This window comes from Oryza sativa, chromosome 12 (assembly GCF_034140825.1).
Source record: "Oryza sativa Japonica Group chromosome 12, ASM3414082v1".
Classification (NCBI taxonomy): Eukaryota; Viridiplantae; Streptophyta; class Magnoliopsida; order Poales; family Poaceae; genus Oryza; species Oryza sativa.
In genome coordinates this window covers 25180709-25202853 of record NC_089046.1, presented here as the reverse complement: position 1 = coordinate 25202853, position 22145 = coordinate 25180709, and the positions used below count along the sequence as shown (strand labels likewise).

The 22145-nt window shown below is 40.6% G+C and overlaps 3 protein-coding genes across 3 annotated transcripts; all 3 read right to left on the bottom strand.

Annotated features, from left to right (window-relative positions):
• Positions 1–459: 459 nt before the first annotated feature.
• LOC4352664 (calcium-transporting ATPase 10, plasma membrane-type-like) lies at positions 460–6174 on the bottom strand. Its single transcript, NM_001423600.1, has 7 exons — positions 5702–6174; positions 4954–5008; positions 2880–4831; positions 2636–2794; positions 2033–2204; positions 1653–1951; positions 460–1045 (listed from the first exon to the last, which is right to left on the bottom strand). Exons 1-7 carry the CDS (start codon positions 5876–5878, stop codon positions 797–799), a joined length of 3063 nt encoding a protein of 1020 aa, NP_001410529.1. The 5' UTR covers positions 5879–6174; the 3' UTR covers positions 460–796.
• Positions 6175–8757: 2583 nt separating this feature from the next.
• LOC4352662 (uncharacterized) lies at positions 8758–12795 on the bottom strand. The gene is made up of 9 exons (XM_015762867.3): positions 12515–12795; positions 12276–12377; positions 12098–12143; positions 11675–11753; positions 10734–11085; positions 10333–10585; positions 9771–10013; positions 9564–9683; positions 8758–9372 (listed from the first exon to the last, which is right to left on the bottom strand). Exons 1-9 carry the CDS (start codon positions 12584–12586, stop codon positions 8924–8926), a joined length of 1716 nt encoding a protein of 571 aa, XP_015618353.1. The 5' UTR covers positions 12587–12795; the 3' UTR covers positions 8758–8923.
• An 885-nt stretch (positions 12796–13680) lies between these two features.
• On the bottom strand, positions 13681–16404 carry LOC4352661 (transcription factor HHO6). Its single transcript, XM_015763301.3, has 5 exons — positions 16093–16404; positions 15724–15998; positions 14686–14962; positions 14375–14451; positions 13681–14255 (listed from the first exon to the last, which is right to left on the bottom strand). Exons 1-5 carry the CDS (start codon positions 16352–16354, stop codon positions 13959–13961), a joined length of 1188 nt encoding a protein of 395 aa, XP_015618787.1. The 5' UTR covers positions 16355–16404; the 3' UTR covers positions 13681–13958.
• Between the last annotated feature and the right edge of the window lie 5741 nt (positions 16405–22145).

Below are 22145 nucleotides of genomic sequence, written 5' to 3'. Positions count from 1 at the left end.
AAAACTCAAAATCTCTTATATTATGGGACGTATTATGGGACGGAGGGAGTAGCTTGTTAATTAGGTTCCTTGTGTATATTCTTTTCCCAGCTTATAATAAGTGGTAAAAAAATAAACGGGTCAAACCGATCAGAATAAGAGTAAATTGTTTATAATATAAAGACTTATTTTCTTTTAGTGTTTTTTTTAGTAAAGACTTATTGTTCTTAGTAAGATGTACCATGGTGTTTTTTTAATAGATAAACCAAGACATTTTTTTCTCAAAACGTACAAGAATTGTGTTTCATTTCATCAATAAAAAATTCTTAAAATCTTAAATGGCTGGAGAAAGAGTATCCTATTGGAATTCAGGATATAATAATTTCATAGGTGAAAAAAAAGGAGGAAAAATGGACGCTATAGCAAAGTGCAATGCGGTGTATCACTAACCACTACTCAATGAACATAACAAAATCAAGTGCAAGGGGAAAGGGGATAAAAGGAGATATTTTTATGCTTCTGTTCATTAATCCACATAATTTTCTCGTCACCGAATTCCAATACAAACACCAACCTTGAAATCCTGCTACACAACTGAACCAGCAAAAGTGCCAAAACAAAATGCTTCTTACAATATGATGCGAAATATGACACATTCATATTCTACAAAAAAACTTGTCAAAGTGCAGCTATTGCCTATTCCCACTGCTTGCCCCACATGCATTTCCAAAAGACTGCATGGAGAGTTCAGCTCCTCCAAACAATATGGAATTTGGTCAGTATGGATACTGTCACTGCAGATATCATCTCATCTTCATCACGACGAGCCGACGGGAAGAAGCTTGATAATGGCAGAGATGGGCATCCCAATGAGGCCAAGGAGAACACTGGCAATCCACTGCAGCCTGGTGAGTGGTATCGTGTTCGCAAACTCGCCGAGGAATTGCACCATGATGAACTGGAAGACTACCGTGCTGGTGAGAACACCCAAGAAGACGTAGTTCTTCAGTATGCCCCTCAGCACGTTGATCTTCTCCATCTCCCTGGAGCTTATCTCATTGAACACCTGAAATAGCATATACCAGGTTAGTTTATCAGGTTGGCAGTGAAACAATTATCATCTTCTGTTGGACTACCCTCCTTATTTCAACAAATTATGACAGATGTATTGCAAGAGAAATGGATCTTGAACTGCTAGTACAGAGAAGAGAGGATTGATGTTATTCTGGGACTAGGGGTGTTTGGTTCACTACCTCACTTTGCCAAACTTTGTCACACTTTATGAGCCTATTGTTTATTTTGTTTGCCACACTTATGGTCCCACATGTCATGACTCGGTTTTTTTGCCATACCCTGCCTAAGGTGTGGCCATCAATTTGTTAGCCACACATCTGGCTAGACATCTGTTAATCTACTGACTGAATTCCGTCATAGTGAATTGCCCTTTTTATAAGCATTGGCCCTAACATATCGGCATCTAAAACAATGTGGATGCTAACTGGAGAAAAGCAGGACACTTCTTTTAAAAAAATGTTGATTAATTAAGTGTGCAGGTGATGGACTATGAACTAATTGAATTAGTGATGAGGCCTCTGCATGCATAGGGCAACTTTGACAACACCCGTACTCCTAGCCGAAGAAAAAAAGAAACATATTTGGTATGGTACACATACCTGGCAGAAGACAAACGAGTTGAAAATAATTGTATTTAGCACAACTTCAGCATCAGGGCCATCAAGGCCAAACATGCTTTTCCCTTGCGTCTGGAGATACCACATAACAATGAATTGGTAGAAAGACTGCCCCAGAATGTTCCTCCACATAACATTTGTGATAAATTTCCCTGTTCTGCCCACTGGCTCTCTCTTCATTAAGTCATCGTTAGGTGGCTCGGTAGCTAATGCAAGGGCGCCAAGGGTGTCCATGATCATGTTCACCCAAAGAAGTTGAACAGCTGTCAGAGGTGCATTTCCTGCGATTGCATAATATAAAAGGTCAGGAGAGGATATCCAAATTCTGGAGTTAACAGAATCATCAATGATATGAAGTATACCTGTAAAGCAAGCTGAAGAGAAGTTGACAAGTAAAGCCACAACGTTAACAGTCAGCTGAAACTGCACAAACTTTTGAATGTTGACGTAAACAGAGCGTCCCCATTTGGCAACAGTAACAATTGTGGAGAAGTTGTCGTCCAGAATTATGACATCGGCACTCTCTTTCGCCACCTGAATAAGCAAGCATTAGTTACTGGATGACATAAATAAGGATATTTCAGATTACCAATATTTAGGTTTTGTATGGGTGTATGGTGCTGGATAAATTGACTAAATGCATGACTTGAATAAAAAATTATAAATCATGAAATATCTGCTAGTTGATTAATACCATTTAGTCCATCCAGTCAAAAACAAATGATGTTTTCTAACCATATGTTTCTAACATCTCCGAATGTTTATGTTGGATTTACAAAAAAAATATGAATAAAAAAATGCTTACATAATATTAATTCTACTGAGTTTTATCATTATCGCAATGGAAATTAGTGGTCAAAGTTGCATTTGCTACGCCATGTCAACATCCAAAAATGACACACAGTTGTGACCAGAGAGAATAGAACTCGAAGTTTTCATCTCTTCAAATGGTTAAATAATCTAACCTCAGTCCCAGCAATGCCCATTGCAAGTCCAATATCTGCTTCATGAAGCGCAGGCGCATCATTTGTGCCATCACCAGTTACAGCAACAACTTCATTGAATGTTGTGCGCAAATGCTTTACAAGTGTATGCTTGTCAAGTGGTGATGATCGGGCCATTACCTTCAATACACAGAATCACCAAGAATTATGTTTGTATATAGATGGTAAAAACTTAAGTCAATAAGGTAATATATGCATAGCAAACCTGAATTTTCGGAATCAACTTGAGTAGTTCATCAAGACTTTTCTCTCTGAACTCCGGTCCCTCAATAGCCAGGCCATCTTCAGTAAGTATGCCACATTCACGAGCGATCGCTTTTGCTGTATTTATGTTGTCACCAGTGACCATTCTCACCATAATTCCAGCAGATCGGCAGGTTGCAACAGACTCCCTCACGCCTGGGCGAACAGGATCTTTAATACCTACAATCCCAATGCATGTATACCCTTGCAGTGGTATTTGTTCTTCAACAGAAAAGCCTTCTTCCATTTCCCGATAACCAAGGCACAATGTCCTAAGAGCTTCATTAGCAAAGCTTTCAATAATCCCATTAAGCTTGTCAGCAGTTGTTTTATCAAGGGGGACAACAGCACCTGTCTCGTCCATAAACTTATCGCAGGCAGCCAACACTATTTCTGAAGCACCTTTACAATGTGCACGGCATCCTCCTCCAGGAAGCTTAAGAACAACACACATCCTCTTTTTTGTTGAATTAAAGGGTTCCATTTTCACAATCTTAGTTTCATCACGCTTTGCCTTAAAATTTCCACCAAGTGACAATGCAAATTCCAACAAAGCTGTCTCTGTTGGGGTACCTAGAATCTGATATTTCCCATCTTGGTCAATCACAACCTCACCACCAGTATTGTTAAAAATAGACTCCAGAAGGGTTTTGACAACAGTTTCTGGAAGCTCAGAACACAAATCAGATGCATTCTTAGGATTGTTAACTTCCTTTATGTTTCCACAAATGCAGGCCTTGACAACAGTCATATGATTGGTCGTCAGTGTTCCTGTCTTGTCACTGCAGATGGTCGTAGCTGAGCCCATTGTTTCACATGCGGCTAAGTGACGAACCAATGCCTTGTCATTCATCATTTTCTTCATTGCGAATGCCAGACTCAAAGTAACTGCTAAGGGTAACCCCTCAGGAACAGCAACAACAACAATGGTAACTGCAATAGCAAAATGCTCTAACATTTCCAGTGCATCGTCTCCTGACCAGCTTAAAAGCAGCCCCTCATGGTACTTCTTGCTGATTAACCCTTGAGAAAGGACAATGAAAGTTATGACTGCGAAAAATAGACCAATCTTGCCTATAATAGTTGCAACACCATTAAGCTTGACCTGTAGTGGGGTTTCATCATCGCCACCTTCACTGAGAGTAGCCATTAGTTTTCCCCATTGGGTTCGCATGCCAACTGTTGTAATCAGCATCTTGCAGGAACCATCTTGAACTTTGGTCCCCGACAAAAGAAAAGGATTATCTTCATTTACAACAACAGGTTCACTCTCGCCAGTGAGACTGGACTCATTAATCAGTAGAGAAAACCCAGAAATGAATAGCCCATCAGCAGGAACCTGATCACCAATTGCTAAATGGACAACATCTCCAGGAAGAAGATCATATATTGATAGCCTTTGTCTAAAACCATTCCTTGTGACTTGCACTTGTATTTTCTTTTTCTCCTTGTCCAAGTCCTTGAACTGTAAGGATTGCCGATAGTCACTTGTTGCGGTAACAAACACGACCAAGAGGATACTTGCAACAATTCCCAGACCATCATGAGCACCTTTTGGCCATCCTTCCATGGCAATGCCAACAACCAACGATACAAAGGCACAGACAGCAAGAATTATAAGAGTTGTATCTTGAAGTGCTTCCCATACAAACACCCAAAAACTCCGGACCTCGCTTTCTGTGAATTTGTTTAGTCCATATACATCTTGCCTGCGCTTAATGCTTTCCTCAGCTGTACTTAACCCATCCGCTGGTGATGTCGCAAGCTTGTCTGCTATTCCAGTAACTCCACCGTGGGTGATCAACTTTTTACTATCATGACCCTCAACAATAGAGCCCAGTTCATCAGCGCAAATCTGAAACCCTGCAGCCTTGACTTCTTCAGGAACAACATACTCACTTCGAAGTGAAAGACCTGAGTATTTGTATTTTTGATGGCATGTTTATTAGGTACTAAAAATGGTCAGAAATATAAGAAAATACCAAAACAAGGCACGTTCTACATTATGAAACAGCATCCAATCATTACATGATTACCCTGTATAAACTGTAGTGCAGCTTTCGATACCAGCACCGCAACCCGCAGTTTCTCCTGTTAAAACCATCCACAGTACGAAATTCAGTAACCTCTTAGAATTAAGTGCGAAAAATAAGCTTAGCACGCTCTAGGAATGCAGCAGCGTGAGCACCGAAAACCTTCCAACTATAACTTCTCGAAAATCCATTCGTGAGTGCGAAGCTACTACATAGCTGCACTCTGGAGTCAATTAAGGAAAGGATAGTAGGCTCTGATCGACGGGCTTGCTACACAATGTTCACAAGAAAAGCGCCTACATGCAGATGCTCCGATCTTGCGAACCGGGTTTCCTAATTCCCAAACCATAGCGAGTATACTAAAATCAACACCACCGCAATACATGTCGAAAGCGATGAAGCAACAAGGATCCCCTCCTATAGCTCAGCAACAGCCATCACTATCAGACTCCGCAATTTCTCGCTGCAACAGCCGCATCCATATCCACAAAATTGCTACTAATTTGCTACTACTTGCTAAGCTCAAGATCCTCCTCCTACGCACACAGTGTGCAGCTACAAACACTAGTAGTTGGTGGAGATGAGATCACATCACACACACACACACACACACCAACTGCCCCCAACTCCAGATCGCTCTGCAGGATGGATAAGAAAAACCCTAGCAACCTCGGCGGCGAGGTCCCAGATCCCAGAGCGAGCGAGCGAGCGGGAGTGGAAGAGGAGGAGGAGGAGGAGGAGGAGGGAGTACGTGGTTGGCGTGCTTGATGGCCTGGGCCTCGCCGCGCTTGTCGAGGTTGGCGGTGAAGCGGAAGCGGCGCTTGGGGTTCTTGACGACGCCGCAGAGCTTGCGCCACCGCCGGAGCGCCTCCTCCGACGAGTTCTTCGCCTTCACCCCGCCGAAATTCTCCTCCAGGTAGCTCTCCATCCTCCTCCTCCCACCTCCACTTCAGATCAAATCCACAAGAAAAAAAAGAAAAAAGAAAATCCCAGGTTGCAGCACGCAGTAGCTGGCTGGTTGCGGCTGCGGCTGCGGCTGCGGCGAGCTCCCTCCCTCCCGGCGGCGTGGCCGCTCCGGCGAGGGGATGAGGAGGAGGAGGAGGTGAGGTGGAGGTGGAGGTGAGCAATGGCGGGGTCGTTGGGTCAAAGAGACGACAAGAGGCTTTTCCTCCTCTCTACTGACCACACTATTCTCTTCTCTCTACTGCACCAGTCTTTGAGACCACTTGTGTTATTATGAAAAATACTATTCTGTCCTCATCCATGATATCGTTAAATTTTCACGTAACGTTTGATTATTTTATTTTAATTAAAGCTTAGTGTATATATATATATAAATATATGATGCATATCCTTTACAATACTACTGATGCAGTAGCAGAGGCTGACACATGGGTCCACATATGGGTCCGGACCCATATGTGGACCCACGTGTCAGCCTCTGCTACTGCACCAGCAGTATTACAGATAATCCCTGTTAAAAAATATAAGTTAGTTTCTTTATTGATAAGATAATTTATAATAAAAAAATTATATGTTCTTTTAGTATAATGTTATGTGAAAAGTCAACGACGTCGTTAAGGACGAAACTCGAGATTTTAGTTTCTTCATTGATAAGTACTGCCTGGACATTTTCCTCACAAACTCGAGATTTTTCTTTCTTTCCTCCTTCTGTGGGTTCAACTATTCATAGTCATCTTTAAGCGGAGGATGTACATAATTTTCGAATTTTTAACATTCAACGTTTGTGAAAAATATTACGGCTCTTTAGAATATCGTAATACACCAACGGGCAGCGGCTGGTTGAGTAAAAATGGAAGCGATCAACAGACATATTTGGATTTCCGAGACCGGTCTAGATTAAGCTAAGACAGGTTATCAGATTTGCACCAAAAAAAAGAGTTAGCGGTCAAGTGGTCCTGGACTCCTGGTCATGAATTTTATAGTTAAGAGGGCTAAAGTTTAAGAAAAATCTTGGTGTTGTGTGTCTAATTTTCATCGGTCAACACAAAGTCGCTTTCAAAAATAAAACCTGTTAGAACAGGCACATAAAAAAAAGGTTACTTTTTCCCTTGATACCATCCACCAATTATGAAAAAGGCAAAAAGAACCTAGAGATTCTATTCCTTTTCCTTTTGGAAAAAAAACACATAACTTTTTTCACAAAGGAAAAGGATAGGAAACTTCATCGCAAAAAAGAAAATGCATACATCCAAAAAAACACGCCGAAAAATCAAACTTTTGGAATTATTTTTATTATCTTTTTTTAAAAAAAATATGGGAGCCTGAACACGCATGGAACGACAATTAAGAAAGAGCGCATCACCTCAAGATCCGGATCGCTTTGCACTAAAAAAAATCAATCAATCCATGTCTTTGGTCGTGTGTGTGTCAGTCAGTCTCTCCTTTTTTTTTTACTAATAATTATAAAAAATCATCGTGTCTTTGTTTTTGCGATTACAATTTACAAATACACTTTTAAATTATAAACATGTTCACGCGTTTTCGGACACATGACCGGTCGGGCCGGCCATGTGATGCTCGCCACCAATCATTGATGCGAAAAATGCCAAACTTTCGTTGATTGACAGCTCTGAATTATTTATTAACCGTATTGTATACTTGAATGACAGTTTAATTTTAGTGTTGTTCTTGGTGACCGTGCTAATGGACTTGGTTAGTCAACAAGATTTGTACAGATGCTTGATGGAGAGGCATGAAAGGTATTGGGTTAAGAGATGAAAGAAATGTTTCGGTCCAGGAAAATGATAGGAGGCCTTTTTGTCACTGTTTAGAAAATGGCAGAAATTTTAAGACACTGATACTCAAATCTTATGGATAGAAAAACATGTAAAAACTACAGAAATGATTGTTTGAATGGAGCAAGAAAAATACATGAATAAGAAAAGATAGGTAGACGTTAATCAATTTTTCCAAAAGATTCGATATCATGTTGAAAATCTTCCCGAAATCATCTTTGTTTTTTAAAGGATTTTCCTTAGGAGTACAATCGATCAAAAGTCCTATAAAATTCTTTTGTTCCAAAAACCCTCCGTAGGATTTTTACAGGAAACAACTCAATTTATGCGAAATTCCTCAAAAATCCAACATTCCAAAAGAGGCTGAAATTTATAGAATAACTCCATAGGAATGGCGAAAATTTTCCATGTTCCTAATGTGGCTAAAACCCGATATATACAGCCTATCGGCTTTTATATTTGAAATGCGGGAATTTTAGTTATTTTTAACAGAAATTGAGTACTCCAGTTTCATGTGAAACTGTCACAGACCGACGGAGTGTGACCTCACATCACAACGAAAATGGAACTGCTTGACTTGACAGAAGCCAGGGCCCGGTTGATCTGTACATGGCCTGAAACACCGCAGAATGTCACGGCAGCAGCATGTGGCATACACAGCCTACACCCGTGCTCAAATGCACATGAGTAGAACACAAAAAAGGTCTACCATGCCATACGCCTTGTTTAGAACCTCTGGTCTATTAAATAGCCCTTCAGAATCTTGCTATTTAAGATTATTAAACGTAGATTATCGACAAAACCGATTCCATAACCCCTAGGCTATTTTACGAGACGAATTTAATGATGTATATTAATCTATAATTAGCGGCTGATTACTGTAGCATCACTGTAGCAAATCATGGATTAATATACCTCGTTAGATTCGTCTCGCAAAATAACCTAGGGGTTATGGAATGGGTTTTGTCAGTAATCTACGTTTAATACTCTTAAATAGTAAGATTCCAGAGGGCTATTTAATAGCCCTCCGGATCTAAACAGGGCCATAGATTCAGATCTCTCATTCTTGATCTCACAACAGCCAGCCACATGAGCATGAATTTTCAGTATCTGAAAACCCTCTGAAAAAAAAAGATTTAGTATTACTACAATCCACATAAATTGCAACAGATGGATCATGCTTGATTCTCGAAGTAAGATTTTTCGAAGATGATCTAGTCGGAATCCGAAGTAAGATCCATTTCAGGGTGAAACGGGCGGAGCAACTTCGCTAGGTGCTCCCCCATGTCCTCCACCTCCTCCCTCCCGAAGCCCCAGTCATGGAGGACCAGAGACCCGATGGCGCCTCTCGCGACACCGTGCTTCTGGAGGCTCCCCGATCGCCTCTCTATGAAAGGCAGGACGGCGCTGCTTGATCGTAACCGTGCCGCCATTGGTATCGATTCGATGTCAAGTGAGCCCTTTGGCTGGGATTCTTCTGTATGGTCACTAAGGATCTCCCCGTGCCGGCCAATGTTGCCTCTGAAGATTGACGGGAACGGAAGGGGGACAGGGAGGGGGCAAAGAGATGCTGAGAGATGGGAAAATTTTGGCTTTGTCTCTCTGGCTTCGTAGACTGAACATACCGAGTCCTTCACTTGTGATATGGAAGTCCTTTGCCCGCCTGTGCAAACAAATTTCAATTGTTAATTCTTTGTACTTCTACATGTATAACCAAAATTTAGCCACCATGCCTATAATGTTGTTAAATGTTCAATATTGTAAGTATTAACAACAATAGAAAAATAAGTTCTGTTGGCATGACAAATAATAGGAGTTAATCAGATCCTAAGGCAAAAGATAAGATGTGCAGACCTCTATCAAGAGCTCCATGAACCACTAGCGATTCAACTGAATAAGGATCTTCGTCCTCATCGCTGATTTCAGGGGTCAAAGAGTGCAGCTTCATCTCTATGTTCCCCATAGCATCTCTATCTGCAAATTAAAGTGTGCAATTAGCAAGCAAGATTAAATTTCCATCCAATGTTGGTATAACAGTAGGGCATATGTTATGTTGTATACCTGTCAAAGAAGGGGCAGGCATCGCTACATCCAGAGCAGTAACCATGTTCTGCCGACCTTGATCAGATAAAATGTGCACAAGTTCGCCAATGTCAAGATTACCAGATGAATGTGCTAAGTCTGAACTCGGTCCCGTTCGTTGCAATCTAAATGGAACAGTGATTGAATGTATTGCTGCAGCACAAACAGCACTAGCATGGAATGGTTTCTCATCTTGTATATAAAGGTACGGTGACATGCAACCTGATGAAACAGAGTGAAAGGAAATTTGTGAGAAAATCTCATTCAGAATAAGCTTTCTGTATATTCATGAAAGTATTTTTTTAAGGGAATTCATGAAAGTAATATTGTATGGAAATCAAATGTGAATATACAGCTTGAACAAAAGGAGTTGATATTTAATAGAAACGCAATCAAGTGCAGTATCTTAAGGCACAATATCAGTATACTTGAAGCAATCAAAGGCAAAACTAGGCAACCAGAAAGAAGTCCTATAAAATCACAGAATAACAATAACAAAAGATAAACTAAAAATGTGGAGTTCAGGCAAAGGATAGTATACTTCTACTTAATGAAGGCGGTCCTATGGGTACCATCAGGTTGCAAAAGGACGAAAGTTTTGAAAATGAAACAGCATCATGAAGAGCTCTCATAATGGACTCCCTTTGATTCCTCCTGGATGGTCCAAGGGTCATTGGATCCCTCACACAGTAAAGCAATACAAGTGTATTTGTGTAATCATCAGCAATGTTCTCCAAAAACTGTGCAGCTACACTGGAAAAACCTCCTGAATCATCCACAATAAACTGGATGCCCTGTGGTAAATTATGAATCAATTAAGCTTAAAATAATGGTCTAAATAATATGCATGATGGCAAAAATGATTGCATAAGTGAACGTTAGCTTGTTGCAAAACTGTAAGTAGAGTTTGCTGATAATTTACTGGGGAAAAAAGGGTAGGACCTGAATATGGTCACATTCTTCAACAAAGAACCTTAGCCTCTCATTCATTTCCTCTATTTGCGACCAGTCTGAAACAACCTCTTGTGCGCTGCCATAGTTATCGAACTTGTCAAAGTCTGTCCATGATCCATATAACTCATACAAACTCTGAGGATGATAGTGAACTTTTGAATAATCTGTCCAAAAGTTGATGCCATTCTCTAGGCATTCAATCAGGTCCTTATATTCAACACTTTTCTGGGAGTTGCTGCCACCATTGCTAGTGCTTGGATTCTGCCCTTCTTCAACTAAGCTTTGCAGAAACAAGTTCCGCCCATGAGGTTTTGAGACTGATCTTGTTACATTTCCAGACCTACATAAACAAGGAAAATTCATCATGGTAACCTATGAGCCCGACACATTATTCAACATATATATATATAGTTACTAATACATTGAATGATTTGCACATAGCAGTGCAAAACAAGCAACAGTAAGGCAAAAGATGAATGCAACTCTACGAGAATAATAGGCAGATGCAATGCATCACTTCCACAGCAGCTGGATGAGCATATGAATCATTATTACCAGTTTATTACTCTCTTATTATCAGCCTAAGAACAGCTCATTGTTTGCTCAGGCTGCAGAAATTTCCTAGAACTGTATCAATATAACAGTGCTATAGTAAAGCTGCTGTATTTGCTATCTGCTTGCTTTGACGATGCAGACATGATTTCACCATTTGTCAGAATTACCCCCAGTTATAGATATGCAAGCTTATTTAAACGATCCTAGCACATCTGTAACCCATTCGCACAAGCAATCCAAAACTAAACTGAAACAACAGCCGCCTTCTGCGCAGGTCGTACATGCCAAATCACAGTGGTCAATTATTCATGGTGGGCACAATAAGCAAAACCAAACATGAAAACATATTCTAAAGAAGTTAGAGCGCCACTTGCCATGTAGCAACATTGAGTTGATCTGCAGCAGTACTAGACTGACCGAGATTACCGGATGAACTCAAAGAGCCAAGAGACCCTGCAAATGATACCACCGTGAACATGCAGTATATACACTACCAATAACAAAATAACAGTTCTTAGTTCTTATTTCCTCATCGTTTCGCTTATATACTTATTATAAGTGAAATGGACTGGTAGCGATTAGAAAATCATTTATGGGTAAAAAAATTTAAATACGTGTTCTTACTGATTTAAAACAAAATGCTGGAAAATAAACCATGATGAAAAAAAAAACCCCATAATCAACCCTGAAATTAAGTTCTAAGATTCAAAATTTTCGTTTATGCTTATAAGTTGAATGCTAAACATGGGGTTTTACGCACTACAATAATATTCGGACCAAATTCAGCATCAAATTACCTCGAGAATCAACAGACACCAGACGAGGGCAGTAGGTAGCAACACCCTAGTGAAATCAAGCAGTGTATACTAGTAGTCAGTAAAAGATGAACAACAACGCCAAAAAAAAAAGAGAAACAAATACAGAAAGAAAAGAAACGACGCATTTTGTCATGCCAGCGATGAGCGGCGGCTTTACCTGGTGCGTCTCGCCGGAGCGGTAGAGGACGTCCATGTCCAGCGCGGCGTTCTTGAAGACCGGATCGGCGTCGGGGTCGTCGGCGAGCCCGAGCAACTCATCCTGGAGAAGAAGAAGAAGAAGAAGAAGAAGAAGAAGAAGAAGAAGACCCCAAGAAGCGTCAGGTTCTTGCACCAGGTGGAGCAACAAGCTGGGGGTCTTGCCGGAGACGAGAGAGAGAGAGAGAGAGGGCGACTCACCTGGAAGTTCCAGAAGTGGGAGCCGACGTAGTTGGCGAAGCCGCCGACCTGCACCGTCACCGCCTCCCTCATCGCCGCCGCCGCCGCTCGGCGAGCTCCTGAACCGCAACCGCACCGGCGGAGTCGACGAAGAAGCTTCCCTCGCAGCAGAAATCTCCACAGACACGCCGGCGAGGTTTCCCCGGTGGGGAATAGCGCCGGCGGCGAGGTGCTCAGCCAAACGGCGGCGGCGGCGGCGGCGGCGCGAGAAATCGTGGAGGTTTTCCCCTCACTACCACTGTGGATTGGGCTGGATTTTTTAGCCCAATTTATTCGGCTCAATCAGAAAAGGGATGGCCCATTTCGGCCCAGGAAATAAATGGACCTGCATTTTTTTCAGCCCAATTCAATTCAAACCCAATAAACCGGACACAAATTTATAAACTGTTCCTGATTCAACTCGTACAGTTTTTATTTTTTTAAAGAAAAAAACTAGTAAATTCGTACAGTGAAGAGATGAACAATGAACCCTAGAGGTAGCTTCCTCTACCAATTCCCGCCAAAGGATGAAACCAGTACGAAATGCACGGCAAAAGTCAAGATCCGAAGTTCATAATTATACCATCTTGCACGCAGTACCAACCACTTGATTGATTAAGCATTAATATGAGTAGGTTAGAGTGAACCACTCTCTTGATGCTCACCAATGCACTTACCAAAAAAAGGGTTAAATGATCCTGATCCTGATCCAGATTCATTGGCACAAGAGAACATCTCCAATCAAGATCCACTGCAAGATGCAAGCAACTAATCGAATGATCTCACTTTCATTTTTTTACCTCAGTTGTTAATTTTTCAGTTACATTTTTTTTATTATCACAGCCAGTAGTGTGCCTGATGAAATTTTACAAACAAATCAACATGCCTTTCACTTATAACTTGTAGTCAAATTTGAATTTTAAAACTCAATTTTGGAATCATTTTACAGTTTTTAGCGTGTTTTCCCATAATTTGTTCACATATATAAAAGTTTTCTTCGTAAAATACTTTTTATTTTTGATAAGCCATTATGGCTTATAATGTATAAAATTATCGTTGTAAATAAACTTTATTCCCCTTAATAAAAAGATGTGTTCCTTGCATATTCAAAAAAATAAATAAATTTGCACAACAGGAGGCATCAAAGGTGGACAATAATCTAGCAATATTCTCCTCACATAAGAATAATTAATCTCGACATCACAATTTAGCCCAAAGATTATACAATGTGATGTAATTAACACCTCTCATATTCTCAAACCCTCTACAACAACAACTCAAATTACTCACATGGGTAACTCCCGTACTTAATCTCATCCTCCAAAAAAAAAGCCCAAAAAAAGCTCTCAACCACTGTACAGAAATAGGCCTAAGTTCTTCGGTCACTGCTGCTGTGCAGCACCTGGAGACAATTAATTAATGGTGCTCAAGATGATGATGATGCCCTTGCCCCATTCTGCATCTCCCAGCTATAGCTCCCCGACTTCCCGTCCTCCTCTTCCTCCTCACCGCCGTCGCAGCTATCGCCGGCGGTCACTGACACGGCGTGGCTCGACGACACGGTGAGCTGGAGGGGGCCCTGCGGCGAGCCAGACTGCGATGTGCTGTGCTGCGAGGTGGTGTATTGCTCCGGTGGCAGCGGCCATAGACGGCCGCCAACCGTCTGATGGTCACCGCCACCATCACCGCCGTCGGATGCCCGCCGCGTGTGCAGCCGGTACTTCTGCACAATTTGCTTTGAGGTTCGTGAACTTTTTATAAAAGAGGCGTACCAAATTGTTGCCACCGACATATGGCAATATTTTTTAGGTTGTAAAAGTAAGGAGTTGAGACTGAACAAACCTGCAGGTGGCTTTTGACTTCATCATTAGTGAGGCCATCAACCTTCATCAGCTCCCTAATCTGCTTGGGAGTTGCAGCTGCATCAACAATAAAAAAACATTAAGCAAGTTTCAGCGCACCAATCAAAAAATTAATCAAACAATTTTACTAGGAGCAATCAACAATGTGACCACAAATTATCACTCAATCATCTAAACAGTTCAGAAAGAAAATACAATCATCTAAAATTATCATTGGAAAAAAAAATCGAATCTAAAATAAAATGTGGCAATTTGCACAATTTAGGTTGATGAGAATGAGATGATCCTCACCTTGTGGGCCACCGAGGCGCTGGAGCGCGGCGACGAACCGGCGGTGGAGCTCCGGAGACCAGCACCGTCTGGCCTTCCGTTGCACCGCCTGCTGCCGCTGCGCTACAGCGACATCCGTGACGGCGCTGCTGGTGGCGCTCGGCGCCGCCGGACATGCCGGGGCGTCGGCCATCGCCACCCGGGAGGAGAGGGACAGGTCTGGCACGGCGGCGTCGGCTTTCTCCAGTGATTTTGCAAACGCCGGCAAGGTGGCCAGTGGCATGAACGCATTGGACACCTGATCATGATTTGAAATTGACAGAACTAGTTAGGAAAAAATATACTCTTTTGAGAAAAAAGTTAGCGAAAATACAGACAAATATGCATGAGATTGACAACAAAGCTATGCATGCTCAACATGTGTTAATATTTTCTTGGTGGAATAACATAGAAAAAATTGACAAATTACAAGAAATCGAACAAAATGAATCTTTGTTTTTTTTTTGTTTTATTCTGTATTTTTCCATTTCTATTCTACATGGTGATATGGGGAAAAAGTTTCTCCTCTTTCTAGTAGAAACCAAAAAAAGAGAGAGAATTTTTCATTGAACACCTGAATTGTAAAGATTCCTATTTTTTTTTTTTGGGGATTTGCAATTATAACACGGCAAACATTAAACTTTGCTATAATGACACTGGACCCACATTTCATACACACAGATGGACCCATTTGTCATCCACTCGGAGTGTCAAAACAGCGAAGCCCACGTGTTTGCAGTCCCAATATTACAATTTTCTCCATTTTTTTTAGTAGCACTAGACTAGTAGTAGTAGTATCGCATAAATTTGCAAATTAAGTTTCTTCAAAAAAAATCTAGTAGGAGTAGCATTACTCCTTCTCTTCCCTTCCAAAACAATCTCCCTTCAAACTAGGACAAACTTGACAAAACTTAACCAAACAAAATATTCATGTTTTTCCCATATCTTCCCTTCAAACTAGTATAAACTTGATTTGTTTTATAAAAAAAAAAACTACAAAACTTAACCAAACAAAAATACCTTGTGCTGCTGCTTCTTGACGCTGCCGCCATTGCTGGTGCTGGTGCTTGTGTGGCTCCCGCAGCTCCACAGCTGCGCCGAGCTCATCCAGCTCCGCTTGTCGTTCGCGTCCGCCTCCGCCTTCACCCCCTCCGCCGCCGCCGACGCCGCCGACTTCCTCTTCGCCGTCGCCGGCGGCGCGAACATCTCCGGTGGCGGCGCCGCCGCCGGAGCCTCCACCTGCCGCCGCCGTAGCAGCCGCTGCTTCTCCACCTCGTCCTTGAGCCACTCGATCACTGGACGCCCAAGAAGATCTCAGCGAATAATCATCCATGAAATCTATAGGCAGATCGAGTGATCGAGCAGGTAGAGGGTGGAGGTAGAGCTCACCGTCGGCGATGAGGTGGACGCTGATGGGGAGCTCGCGGCGGAACACCTCCATCTTGGCCTTCTCGGCCTCGAGGCTCCGGATGCAATCCTCGAACCTCGCCGCCGCCGCCGCCGCCGCCGCCGCCTCGCCGCCGCCCGCCCTCGCCAGCGCGCCCGTCGCCGTCCTCGCCGCCAGCATCCGCATGTCGACGCCGCCGAGGACGAAGGCCGCCGCCGCCGCCGCCTCCTCGTGCTGCGCCGCCGACGCCGACGACGACCCCATCGTCCACAACACCTCGCCGGAATTCGGGAGGAGACGGTGGCGGTGGAAATGGTTTGCGGCGTCGCGCTCTCGCCGCGTTTATACCGGAGGAAGGTTGGGGGTTCCGGTTCAGGCAGAATGGAGGGTAGAATGGTAATTTGACGTGGAACAGTATAGAATCGGCCGTGGAAGATACCACTAGCTTCTGCTATTATCTGTACAACCACTGGTTCCTTCTGATCTGTGCATGTAAAAGATACTGGTAGTAGTTTTTTTTCTGCTTTATTTTGCATAAACCTTTTGCAACTAAAATGCTCTGAGTTGGGAAAAAAAACTTTCCTGCCTAAATTTATGTGTAACGATGGTTTCTAGACGTAAAAATCTCCAAGTTTTTTTTTTACTGCCACCATCCTTTAATATTTGATGTTGGTTGGTTCAAAATTAAAATATCAAAAAAGACGGATGGAATATTTGATAACGAGACATCTTTAGCTCCGGAAATTCATGAGTTGTAGGTGATGGTTGATTAATTTCAATAATACGAAATATTTAGTTCATATTTAAAATTAAAATAAGAGGATTAATGCATGTTAATTTAATGTATAAGTTCTTTTTTTTCGAGATTCCAAGAGTTGATCCAGACGTGGAGCCATGCCAAACAAGAATTTTGCTAGAACTTCACAAGAAAATTCAGTTTAGATTGGAACAATGAAAAATCCTACGAAGTAGTAGTATTAGGGTTGTTCGATACTCTGTCGTTGCAGCGATCTAGACTATGCTACGCAACCCTAGCCATTCGACTGCAAGTTTGAACACACGCTGCTGCTGCAATTGGTTACTACAACCGGTATAGTTGTATTGGGCTGGCTACCACAGCATAGCTAGCTCAACCGAACAACCCCATTATAGCATGAATAGCCTGTTTTTAAAAAAATTATAGCTTGTTTAGAAAAAAAAAATAATAGTACATAGCATGAATAGTAGTATTATTTTACTAGTGATGAAATGAAGGGGAGAGGGGAGAGGGGTAGGATGGTAAATTGAGAGGGGAGGGGAGGTGAGAGTCGGAGAAAAGATGCCGCCCGTGGAATATGGATGGGGGATCAGAGGCGTTTCGTCGCGTAACACCCAACCATCACCAAACACAGTCAGGATACCGCCTCCCCACGAATCTTTCTTCCTCCACACCACCCTCTCTTTTACACACCACCCCCTCACATTTCCCCTCAATTTCATATGGGTCCTTTTCAGGTTTTTCATTCAGGTCCCTGCACTTGCACTTGCTGGTGGAGCACCAATATTCTACAGCTCTTACTATCTCTTTTTCTTTTCATTCCTTTTTCTGTCTCAGCATCTGTTGTGTTCCAACTAGAACCAAACCTAATTTCATTGGGTTTTTTATAAGTAGAGAAATCGTCCTCGCACGTCCCTGCGTACCTTGCAGAATCTATTGTAAATGGCACTTCCTCTTTTCTTTTTCTGCCTTATCGCGACGGCGTCTGTTGTGTTCCAACTGAAACCGAACCGAGTTTCTTTAATTTGCTTTTCGAATAAGAATAATTGTCCTTGCAAAGAAAAAAAAAAGAAAAGATGGAGAATCTGTGTGTGTTTGGATGCGATGTGAATTAATAAGAAACCAAGGGAGGGGGACAGCAAGACAAGAGGATCCATTGCTGGAAAGTTGATTCTTCCTCCTTTCCTATGTTGTCGTTAGCAAGGAGGTTTTGTGCTATTCTCTTCTTGTTGATGCTAGATGCTTGAGATCAGGGGGGAAGAGTTGGTGAGGGGTAGGTTTCATCAAGGGATACACACGGATATATTCGTGTGTTCTTTATTACTCTTTTCTCGTCCTTCTTCTTCCTTTTCTTCGAAGAAGAATTGATGGCATTGTTTTTTTTTCGATAAAAATGGTCTATGTGTTTAGATCCCACAATACATTCCTTTCCACAAAATTTCTAAACTTAATTATTTTGCTTCTTCTTCATGTTTTTTTTGAGCCGGTTCGATGCGGCACCAACAAGCTTTGAACATACATGCTTGACGATTCGTCGGTGCCATCTCGAAGCTAAAGCTACTTATCATCATTTTCTTTGAAAGATTTCCCTCATGAAATAGAAGTTTAGTTTTATGGAAATTCTGTCTTTAGCTAATGGTCAAACCTGGTTTTCTTTAACAAAGAAATTGATATGTTGCTTTGTGGTTTTCTGGCAATAAATTTATTGCTGTTACCATCACTTGCCAACCGATAGATGCTAAAACACAAGGAGTAACATTCTCTAACCTTTCTACCCCGCATTATATTAATGAGCTAGCCAACACACCTCCTTACTCAAATTATGTCTCCGTTTTACTTATTTTTTTATGAGACTTACTATTCTGTCAAAAAAAATCCTAGCTACGAACCCGGACGCACGGTTTGTCTTTTTTTTTTATTTTGAGGAGGGGTAGGTCTATTGAGAATCACATTATTATTACCATTCATAAATAGCATCCTTAGTCAAAGTACCCAATGTACCAACTATAAAATTAATGTGACCTAGGAGATAGATTTCATGAGGTTTCCATGACACTCATGACCAAAAAAGTGTGTTGGACTTTTGTTTCTACCTCATGCAGCACGCCTTCGGTGCTTATCGGTAGGAAGAGCATGTCAACGACATCATATAAATGCAAATTGACATCAAATAAATGTGAAAACAAAAGACATCCTAATTCAGATCGAGTTCTTCTATATGTTAGTAATAGCTATCAGTCTATATATCACTATTTCATTTTTTTTTCACTCTTTCATGCATCTTGAAAGTCATTTTAGTACTAATTTTTTTAGGGAGGTTGGGGGACCAGAGAATTGCCATGGTACTGTTTTCTCTCTCTATCTGCTATTGGTAAATGTTAGATTAGTACTTCCTCTGTTTTACAATGTAAGACTTTTTAGCATTGCTCATATTCATATAGATGCTAATGAATATAGATGCATATATATGTCTAGATTCATTAACATCTATATAAATATAGGAAATGCTAGAAAGTCTTACATGTGAAATGGAAGGAGTGCATGCAATAGATTAATTAGGGATATCTATCTCGATGGCATTGATCCCGTGAAAGTGAGAGGTTCACTTTTCTATTTTTTCCAACAAGTACTGTAGCTAATGCAATAATTCAAGCATCTGACCCTTGTCAAATCTGAAAAGGATTTGTGCCTTGACACAGAAGTTACACATAGTATAGTGCACAAAGCCCATATATAAGAGTAATTAATTAGTTACTCGCTCAGTGCGAAAATATAGCTAGTTCTATGTTGAGATTTTATCTGATTTCTCCTTCATCTCAACCAATCACAACAATCTTTCATGCATATAACTTCTCCACACATTTTCTCATCTCTTACTATCACAACTATCCTTTATCTCAGTAAAAAGTGTTTATATTTTAGGACAATAGATAGCTTTGTACTCCACTTATCCCTATCCACTATAACAATCTAGAATTGGATGCGACATATTCTAGTACTATGAATCTGGAAAGGGGATCTGTCTAAAGTCATAGCACTAAGATAAGTCACATCTGATTCTAAATTATTATATTCTGAGACGGAGAGAGTACTAGGTATTACGAAATTGATTTCTGGTATCTTTTTCACCATGGAAAAAGACATGTGTTTTTTTTTACTTTCACCAAATTAAAGTTATGATCATTTTCATCATCACAGCCATGATGCAAGTCTCTGTGCAGTAGAACCACTACTCCAAAGATTGTTCATCCTCCCAGCCAATGGCTGTCCTCCACGTGGCAGGTGGTTTGGGCATAGTGACAATTGAGATTCCCTCATTTGGGAGAGAGGTTTGGAATTTATTATTGGCAACAGCAATTTGGCAAGGGGCTAAGGATTCCATGTATGAGTGGGCCATGAGAGAGAGTGGGCCATGAGAGAGAGAGAAAGACAGAGGTGAGATGAGATCTCCATGGGATTTTGCTGCCGCCATTGCTGAGATGACACGCCAAAGTAGAGAGAGAGAGAGAGATTCTCATCAAGGAGACAAAGGCAACGTCACCGTTCCCAAGCTGCAAAGATTCTTTTGGTTAGGGTGAAGTGAACCGCCTCAAAGATTCTATAGGCTGTGTTCTTCCCCTTCTTTCCTAACTTATCTTGCTTATTTTTATAAAAAATAATTTTCAATAAAAATATATTTTTAAAAAAATCATATTAATCTATTTTAAAAAAAATTAGGTAATACTTAATTAATCATATTTTAATATGTCGCTATGTTTTGTGTGCACAAAAGATTTACTCCAAACACCATCTAACGAACCCAAATATTTTCTACTCACTTAGTTTTTTTTAAAAAATCTATGTTTAGATTGTAATCAGAAGTTAGTTTCTTTAAATAGAGGATATACATATTTCTGAAATCAGAATATGTCTAGTAATCTCTTAAAAATATGTCTAGTAAAAAGCGAAGGGAGTATACTGATTGTACTAAAGATATACTCCCTCCGTCCTATAATATAAGCTCCGTCCCATAATATAAGGGATTTTGAGTTTTTGCTTGCAACGTTTGACCACTCGTCTTATTCAATTTTTTTTGAAATTATTGTTTATTTTATTTGTGACTTACTTTATTATCCACAATATTTTAAGCACAACTTTTCGTTTTTTATATTTGTAAAAAAAATTTGAATAAGACGAGTGGTCAAACGTTGCAAGAAAAAAAATCAAAATCCCTTATATTGTGGGAAGGAGGGAGTATTTTTTTTCTTTCTTGAAGTAAGAAGTTCTTCATTCATGGAAATATAATCTAAAATTGAATTCGTAAAAGTTAGAATTGCGCAATAGTTTTACTTTCAATACCAAAACATTAAGGCTTCGTTTGCTAACTACTCAAATTTTCAATTGAATACTACAGGGAAAAACAATTTTTTTAATCTCACTAGAAGATGGGATGAGATGATTTAAAATTAATTAAGAGCACATACTTAAGCTCCAGTTTGTTGAAGCTTCAATTAACCGCATTTATTGACAGATCAGAATGAGAACATCTGATCATGCAATTAGTCTGAAATAAGCTATTCTTTTTGACCTCCCCCTTTTGTACCAAGGAGGTGCCTTCCAGATGTTGAAAGTTGAAACTCCACAAGCATATATAAAGCTGGGATTCCATGATTTGGCATCCTCCCATTTGTGCACCATTTTGTCAAAAGCACTCGCTGTCAATGAAAAGAGGGATAGAACATTGAACAGTATCCACCACTAGTCCCTAACCACTATATCCAAATTCAGAGCCAAAATGAATTTCCCCCCAAAAAATTCATCTCACCTTTATTTTTTTCATAAATCAAACACATATGCATTTTTTTCCTTTCTTATATATCTTTGTGATACAGCCACCAACTACCAATACACTTGATTGCATTTGATGCCACGGGATGGCTGCACACAAAATGAGAAGAGCCATTAGCACATAATTAAGTGAGTATTAATTAATTGTTACAAACTAAAAAATAAATTTATTTAATTTTTAAAAGAACTTTTTGTCTAAAAAGTTTTGGCAGAAAATGTATCGTTTAGCAGTTCAGAAAACATACTTATAAAAGAAAATGAAATTTGGAGGGAGAGACATCCATCAAAAAAATTTTAAGAAAAATAATATGAGTATGTTAGGGATTGAACACAAGAACACGGAGTTAAAACCACACATACTCTTTGCCACTGAACTATCAAATATAACTCATAAAATATATATTCATGAAAAAAAATAAGAAAGTAGCCAAATTGAGAAGCTGTTTCAAACTCAACCTTAACAAACATCAC